General features: G+C 38.2%; 1 protein-coding gene across 1 annotated transcript in view; it reads right to left on the bottom strand.

Moving 5' to 3' along the window:
* LOC118748880 (nuclear pore complex protein Nup88) overlaps window positions 1–9,265 on the bottom strand; it is a 132,481-nt gene that overhangs the window by 80,322 nt on the left and 42,894 nt on the right. The window contains exon 2 of the mRNA XM_036483602.1: window positions 2,713–2,882. Within this exon, the coding sequence (XP_036339495.1) occupies window positions 2,713–2,882 (170 nt within the window). The remainder of the gene's footprint in view (window positions 1–2,712; window positions 2,883–9,265) is intronic.

Genomic DNA, 9,265 nt, shown 5'->3' with positions numbered 1-9,265 from the left:
GGCGGCTGGTATTTGTAAACATTTTGATTGATTTAGGTACCATTTTTTCGCAAGCTGCCTACATCGACATGAGTGTAGCCGTATCAATCTCGTATCGCTGTCCGCACAGTTGCATCTGGTGAGGTCTTATCTATACTCACCATTGAAATTTCGGAGCTCCTACTTTCGTTTGCTCCGCTTTCTCCTGGGCCATTCCGATATACTAACTTGCAGCCTTATCGAAACTCATTTGGCACCTTAGGCTGAATGGAGTCGCATTTACTCTATCGAACGAATTTACATACGTGGAAATCATTTGGACAAGGCAGCGTGTCTCTAACTACTGCAGCGCTACCCTATACACCGAATAAAGTACTAGAAATCGTCTTTAATGTCCTTCCTGCACATCTTTATGGTAAACTACAGGCGGGCTTAATGCCCTGAGTAAATGGAAGGATTCGACATTATAGTCATTCTAAAACATTGGACATTTGCAAACTTGATGTACCCGGAATACTCGATACCGATGTGGGCTTTTTACAATGGCTTCAACGCAAGGTCTCGTCTCGAGGAGGGACTGGGAGGAAGATTCATTCCTGAGAATAAGTAGTGTAAACTCACAAGAGTTGTCTCTAAACTGAGCATTCGACAACAGTACTTTTGCAGCGTATTTTAAGCGGAACTTACAGCTGTGAAATAGGCCGCGCGCTGGCTGATGAGTTCCTTCCTGATTCTGAAAGGCAGTAACTATATATATTTGCTCATAGCCAAGTCGCAATTAGATTTCTAGAAAGCTCTGCAATGTCGTCAAAAATTGTTATGGAATTCCCCCAACGAACTGGAAACTACTACAAAATACTAAACGAAAGTCAGACGGAGAGTCATTGCTTATCGACCGTAAATTTGTATCTTAGCGGAGATATACCGCGACATCGCTTAAGGCAAAATTCGTCGACGCTCGATAACAGAACCCAAGCTCTCTTACTGTGGAAGTGCTTCCTACTGTGATTAGTTAAACGAATCCTTATACATCGTATGCCTGGTGAATGGGAGAACCGGGCAAATGGGTACTGTCGCATCTGCCTGACGCTGAAGATATCGAGAGCATCGAACACTTGCCACTACCCGGCTGTGAGTAGACGGAAGTGGTGGCGTCTCCATCAGTGCGTTTTCGACTGTCTCCTAAGCTACATAATACAAACTAACTAGTTCTATATTTAGGCAAAATAACCATTGAGCCAAGGTATGCACTGCTAGCTTTTTATTGCCTAGGTTTTCTACCATCCGAGATCTGCATGAAAGCAGGCAATCCAATCTAATTTATCATCTAAAAAAAGCAATTCCAGTTCAATATTTAGAGGCTTTTAAGTTTATCTGAAATTGGTGGTGTCTCTCTTTGAGAAAAACTGATATAGTTTTTAGCGCGATTTGTACGGATATCACAGATATCTTAATTTTTCAGAAATTGTTCCTTCTGTATGTTAGCTGCTCAGCGTACTAGTAGACACTCTCCCTAAGAAGCACTCATTAAGAAAACTTCAGCGATTTGCAGTCATAAAACTGACAATATTATTGACTTATTACCCATAATCGTTTGGCAAGCAATATTTAAAACCATTTAATTGCCTATTATTGGGCGCGCACTGCAACCGCAAAGTGCGGCATTAGGCACATAAAAATGAACTGGCACTAAATGGACGATAGTCATCGAAATAAATCGTTCAAAGCGGAAATTCTTAACACGAAAAAAATGAAGTAATAAAGTGGCCAACAACTACATAGGCGGAGAGGAATTAGTGACGCCAACTTCAACTTCAACTCGGAAAAAAATGCTTTATTAATGGCAAATTAAAAGTAATAAAAAACAGATGTGCTTAACGTGGCACATTTTACACGTTCGAAGCCTTGCAAAGCGGCGCGCATTCAGTCAAGCGGATTTCTTAAATTCGTATAATGAAGCACACCACCTTGGTTGCATACTTTTTGGCGTTGCACACGCTTATTTCGTTATTTCAGACATTTTTTTTTAGAGGTATGAAATTATAATAATGGCTTTTTTGGTAGCAGCTTAGCGCTGGGGCGCAGGTAACGTCGGCTCGCCTGCTGGAGCGTCGCAATATAAAGATACATAGATACAGTGATTTTGTGGCAGCCGGAAGAGTCACAAGCGACATACAAGTTGGCATAAGCAGCAGCAGCAGTCACTGGGTGGGGGTGTCTGTAGGTGTATAGCGCAGCCGATGGCAGAAAGTTCGCTTTTTCGAAAGTTTTGCATTGCACAAAATGTTGCGCTTAATGCAGTTTATCATTTACTTTTCAGTTTAACGTTTTTTCTTTCTTTTTGGTTTTGTCGCTCAAATACAACTTTGCGCTTACAGCTGGATTTCTTGTCGCTCAGCACCGCTCTTACCCACAACCCCTTGTAGCTAACTCGTAGCCGCCTTTGGTGCGAGTCTAAAAGGTAATTTTAATTTTAAGCTTGAGTTATGACAATATTTACTTTTTTCTTCGCGTTGATGCCACATGTTTGGTGCGACCTTTAATGGCATTTTAATATGCGGCATTCCTTACTTACTTGCTATGCGTCACATTAATTGCTGTCACGCATTTGCATTACAAATTTGTTTGCACTTATAATTTAATTCTGTTTTGATTCTTGCTTTACTTCTTTCGCATGCGAGTACGTAAGTGGGTTTGTATTTTCTTTTTACTTTGAGTTTTGCAGTGACTTACCGACAGGTGATTTTCTCCTTGCCTTCCATGAAGAGTCCATCTTTGCCCCAGCGTCGCGGCAATTCGAGCACAGTGACACCTCTGGCGCCGGCCAATGCGATGAGTGAGCCTTCGGTGGAGGCCAAGACACGTTCCACTTGAAAACTTTGCGGCACCGATGGAACGAGATTCTGGAACGAGGGAAGGGAAAGCGGTTTTTATTAAAAAGTATACAAATGTTAAAAGAAGTATAACAAAAATGCGTTCATAAGCAGTGTACCTTAAATCCAGTGATCGAGCCCACATAGTATGAATTTCATAATAAAAAGGAAAAACTTTAGTAACACCTTTTAGAATTTTTTGGCATTTTTAAAAGCAAAGTTAACAGGGCAATTCACTTAACTAGCTTTCAACTCACTACAGTCTTTCGAAAGACAAAAGTGTGACAATAGTCAATTCTGGCAACTATCTTGAAAGGTCTTTACTGTCTTTCGAAAGACTAATTGAAAGATATTCTAGCGAGGAGGTCTTAGCTTTACGCTATTGGTCTTTTAGCAATAGTTAAAAAAAAAATTATACTTTTTTGTCAATGTTACTGTGGCTTATTAACATTTTTGTTTTTAATATTTTTATTAAGCTTTGTACCACGATTGTTTATTAGGAAAAACTGAAAAAGCAACAAAGTCTAAGCGGTAGAAGTTATAGCAGCTATTTCGGAGATCACCACATCCCTTCATCACTTCTTTTTTCTATACTTCAGCAGGGATCGAACCTGCTGGTGATCTCCGAAATAGCTGCTATAACTTCTACCGCTTAGACTTTGTTGCTTTTTCAATTTTTCCTAATAAACAATCGGGGTACAAAGCTCAATAAAAATATTAAAAATATATTTTTTTCTTTTTGAAACAATAAGAAATAATAAATAAAAGAAAACTAAATAAAAAAAATTAAATGCAAATAAAGTAAAAATAAAAATGTTTTAAAGAATTAAATGTACAAGTGTTTTTCATTTTAAAACAATAAAATCTAGAAATGAAATTAGAAAGAGAAGAAAAAATACATCAAAAAAGAACATAAAAATTAAATAAAATTAAAAATAAAATGTATTTATTTTTAAAACTAAATCTAAAAATTAAAAGAAAATATAATTAAACAAGAAAAAATTAAAAATTAAATAAAAAACATATTTTTATTTTGAGAATATTAAAATCTAAAAATGAAAAGTACATTAAATTAACAAAGGAAAAACAAATTAAACTAAAAAAGAAGAAATAAGTTAACAAGTTTCTACAAATTAAATAAAATTAAAAAATATTTATATTTTTTTAAACATTAAAACCTAAAAACTAAAAATAGATTGAACCAAAAAATTAATTAGAAGAAGAAAGAAATCAGTTCTTAAAAATTAAATGAAATTAAAAAATATATGTTTTTCATTTTAAAACAATAAAATCTATTAAAAAAAGTGAATTAAAAAAAGAACAAAAATCCGCTGCACGAGGACTCGAACTCGGATCTCTCGAATGGCACGCCTGTCGCTTGTTTACTCGACCTTTGGAGCGATGCGAGCTAAATGATATACAAGTGGTTTCTCTCCAAATAACTTTCCACCACCAGTGGTGAATGAGAGAACTTTTTTCTAAGACTTTCGAACTAATTTGTGATCTGTATTTCATTTGTCTTAAGACGAATTTTTTACCATTTTAGCCAGAAATGACCTGCAAGATATCGTGGAACAGTTAAGCTGCCAGAAAACCAAGAAAGGTCCGAAATGTAGCCCGAAAATTTCCGAAAGTGAAAAATCTGAAGGAAATACGGAAAATATTCTAAAGAGCCCATATACCTTTTCGAAAAAAATATTTGTTTTTATTATTTCCCTTCGTTTTTTTTAATTACATTAATCGACTTCGTCGCGCCTCAACTCGGCGACAATAATACAAAAATCTGACCTTTCTCAGGACTATGGTTATGAAAGTCCATAACTTGGCTGAGCTTCACATCAAAAGCCAACCAGAGTTATCTACCATAGAAAATTGTCTTTCTCAGGTTAAGAATTTTATAGCCCCCATTTCTCTTGCCAGGCTTTTTTATAGCCGATCCCTTCTCTCTCTGGTACAAACACCGCTCAAATACCCCAGAGGGAATAGGGGCTGGAATCTTCGGACCCAGGACCGGGATCTCTGTGCCTTTAGGGAATTTACCGAGCATATTTCAAGCGGAAGTTTACGCCATTTATTTGTTGGCTGCGCCTATCATAAAATAGAGGGTGCCGTCAATAGAGAATTATAGTTCTAAGTGACAGTCAGACGACACCCAAGGCTCTTTTACGTTATGAAATCTTCTTTGGTCCTCAAGTGCATTGAGTAGCTCAACTACCTTGGCAGGCACAACATGTCTCCTTTAGTACACTGTAGACTAAGACTACGTCTATATAAGCTGGCGATATGGTCAAATGACCTTTGCCGGTTTTACGACTCTACCAGCGAGACACCACTCCACATTCTCATGGAGTGTGATGCACTCTGTAGAAGACGTGAGAGAAGTCGGGGCTCAATATGGCCACAGCTTATGCACATTCTTATGACGTTACATGCATATGCGGCACTGGACGGGTGGCCAAAAGCAAAGCAAGTGCGGGTGCTTGGAGCTACGCGTACCTCTACCTCTACCCTTGATGTGATTACAGGCATTCCTCCTCTGTCTATTCTGATTGAAAAGGCCTGCTGGAACGACCTACGGCTGCCCAATGTAATCAGAATCGGGATCTTCGGGGTATCAAGTTCGCAGATATTACGCTACCGAAATTATCCTCTGGCATACCCTTGAATCGAAGCTAGACGACGGCAGTACTGGGACGGGAGTACTTGGATGAAGATAACAGAAAAAGTCTGCCAATGGGCTCATAGCCAACCGTATTCCACGCGGAAGTATTCGCAATCAAAGTCTGCGTTCGAGAATGTCTTTGGAGAAGGACAAACGGGGCTACAATAAATATTATGTCGGATAGTGAGGCAGCACTAAGGGCCTTAGACTCATTTAGAACGACATCAAGGCCTGTGGGCAATTGTAAAACTCTTTTAAACAGCCTGGGGTGGTAATAGGGTGACGCTGTGGAGAGTCCTTGGCCATGAAGAGGAGCCCAAATGCGCATGCATGGTCCCGAGCCTTTCTGCGGCACATCTAAAGGATACATTGCAGAGCTGATTAGGAGTTGGGAAGAATCTCAGATTGCTGCTCACTAGCGAAACTCAAAGGGAATGTGGCAATGAAAGAAATTCATAGCTCCTTCCAAGAGGAATTCCGAAAAATTCCTGGAACTTAAGACAGGAGGGTATTAGGACTCTTACAGGCTACCTAACAGGACGCTGCAAGTTAAGGTGTATTTTGAACAAAATGGGGCTTTTTGTAGAGACAGACTACAGGTTTTTTGGCTGGTGGAGGAAACCTCAGAGCATATTCTTTGCGACTGCTCACGTATCATGAAACGTGGACTGATACACCTTGGGGAACGATTATCTTCTAGCTTCCATGCTTCCCCAATTGCACTCCCGTAATTCGTGGATGAATGATATGTCCCACATCGAAAAGTATCCCGCCCAAGCTCCTTGGCCACGTAATACTGCAACCAAATGCATAGTCGAAGTTAACCCAGTACAACAGCCCACAATATGAGGCATAAGGAACAGTAACTTCCTACTCTTAAAAAATTTTTCTCCACTCATTTCTTTTGCAATTTAATCCAACAATTTATCTTCAACTGGAATAGGCATAGCAATAAAAGTTCTGGTTAAATATTAACAGATAAGCAAAAGTCTATAAAATGCAAATTTACACACTCCCACCTAATGCCGAAAAGAGTTTTGAGATTATTTCAAAGCAAAACAAGAAAAATGAAAGTAGTATTATTACGTAACATGCATGTTATTGTTTGATTACCCGACTTTCGTCTTTGCACATATTTACACATGCTTACAAGAAAACAAAGAAAAGAAAAAAGTTAATGAAATCCGCAAGTATGGACTGCCTAATGAACTTACGCAGATAAATTTTCTTTTACGTGATTTCACAAATTAACGACTCAACAAGCAACTCTAGAAAATGCACACAGCTAAGCTCAAACCATTGACTGCTCAAAAGCTATTCAAAATCCTTGTAAGATATGCCGCTTTTTTATTACAAACGGCAGTGGCACACACACGCGCTCTTTTGGAGAGTAGAAGAGTTGTAAACATTAAGTAGTAAAATGTGTAGTCCACATCATTACAAGACGACCAACACCACCAACAGTAGCACTTACACGTACACTCACCCACGCATAAACAATAAATTTTTAAGACAATGGAAAAATACAAAAGAAATTCTTGTAGGCATACTTCTTTTTGGTTTTTGTTTGTCTTATAGGCAGACATTCTCCTTGCCGTCCCCACACGCCCACAATGGGTTAAATGCAAAGAATTTCGACTTTTTCGTGGACGAGTTGTAGTAGAATGAGAGTCATCGATCCAAAGGATAGGCAAAGCGCAACTTTTCGGGCGGTTAGTGAGTCTCAGGCCAACTGATGCGAGTATATGAAGCATAAAATGCATGGAATTGTGTAAACATACCCACACACACACACATGCCTGTAAGCAGTGTTGCCAGATTCATAGTTTTAAATGTAAATTATAGTTTTTCAGACAAGCTTACAGGTTGTTCAATTGCCTCCTAGTATAAATTACAACTTTTTTCGAAATTTCCGATTTAAACGGACCAGTTGAAATTTAGATTTAGAAGGAGGTTATCAATTCGTCGGAACATATTTTTTTATGTATGTACTATGTTACCGCATAACTTTGGACAACGTTAACCCCGATTTCTATAATACTTTTTTTAAAGGTAAGGTGGTACCTCAGAGGTTGTTCCATACTAATGGATATTTCTCTACCCTGCTACTACTTTTGCATTACTTCCAGATTGGGATGGACCCTACTTAATTTCAACTCTCTCTGCATCTAGGGCCGCCAGGTTTGAAGCCAGCGTCAAGGTTTTGGCTCGTATTCTCTTCCTAACGCTTCATATAGTGTAAGCTTATAGTTTCCAGATTGTGTTTTTTATACGCAATATTAATTCTACCATCATCGCTACAGTTTGCCAATTCTTATCTCCTTGAAGCATGATATTTAGTATTTATGTTTTCGGTGCTTACCTGACTTGTTAAAGTCTCTATTTCTGAGCGTTCTCTGCACCATTTTTCATATTGAAAAAAACGTGTGTTCAGGCCAGCTACAATAGATACAGCTCGGGTTGTCTACTTCTTTTTATTGTGTGGAGGTATTTCCGAAAGTATCCATGAACGGATAGCAGCTGTGTTAGATAGTAATTCACGTCACCGTGCCTCCTTTGAATCCATTTTCGTATATATGGGAAGTATCGCTGCCCCTCTTTCCCATGTGTCAGCCTCCCATCTTCTCTGTCAGGCGTCCATTGCATAATTTTTTATTTCTTCCATATGTCTGCTTAAGACCATTCCCAGTGGGAAAATGGTATAGTAATCGAAAAAATAATCAGTAAAACAACCCTTTTCACATACGAAAATGCATTTTTTCCCAAGGGCGATGCCCTAAGAAAAGTGCGGCATTCAATTTTGCATTACCTGGTATCGAGAAATGAATGTGATTTAATATGAAATTTTTGGGACTTTTTGAATACATTAGAATGCTGATTACATATTAAACAGTAGTTGGATGTAAAACTCATAAGAAATACATTCGATTATTTATCACGCATGGAATGCATTACTACTTTTCCCACTGGGTTGTTACACCCGCCGCTTTGTTTGTAGCGTATTGTTTGGTGAACGTCAATTTCGAGTCTAATCTGATTCCGAGGTAGGCACTTATTTTACAGCCTTTTGTGTTTTCAGGGGAATTTAACGTCTGTTAAACAGTAATAATTCTGTGTTTTGTGTCGCTAAATTGAGGCCGTGGAAGTTTAGCCAGCCCTTCGGGAGGAGTTAAATTTGAGATATCGAATCAAATGCTCAAAAAAAGTAACAAAGCAATTTACGCAAAATAATGAAGCTGAATTTTGTTACGAAGAAATGTGATTTTTGTTATTTATGTTTAATAAAATAGAAAAAACTTGAATTTTTTAAAAACTATCTTCGTTTTTGAAGGTTACAGTTTTTTGGTAGAGTATACAAATAATACGGAAATTTAGTTTTTTGAAAAAAAAATCTGGCCACACTGTATGTAAGTAACATTAACATACGTGCGCGATAATTATGACATCTTAAATAAAATATACATACAACAACAGCAGCAACTTGGTATGATAATGTCATGCCAGTGAATAGTCAAGAAGTCTATGAATATGCGGCGCATGAGTGCCGTCCAAAGGGGTAAGTAGAAGGAGAATGCGATAGAAGAGGATTTCGGCTGAAGATATGAAGCGAATGCGCTGACATGTAAAATTTTACAATTCAAATGTCAAAAAGTCAAAACCATAGATATAGTAGCAACAAACGTAGTGAGATAGAAACGTTAGGCGTGGGTGGAGCAGTCATAATTTACTTAGGCCATACGCGTACATGTGT

Source organism: Rhagoletis pomonella, unplaced genomic scaffold, assembly GCF_013731165.1.
Source record: "Rhagoletis pomonella isolate Grant_MI unplaced genomic scaffold, Rhpom_1.0 Rhpom_scaffold_00013, whole genome shotgun sequence".
In the NCBI taxonomy this organism is placed as follows: Eukaryota; Metazoa; Arthropoda; class Insecta; order Diptera; family Tephritidae; genus Rhagoletis; species Rhagoletis pomonella.
Note: the sequence above shows the minus strand (reverse complement) of the source record. Positions and strands in the feature narration are given on the sequence as shown.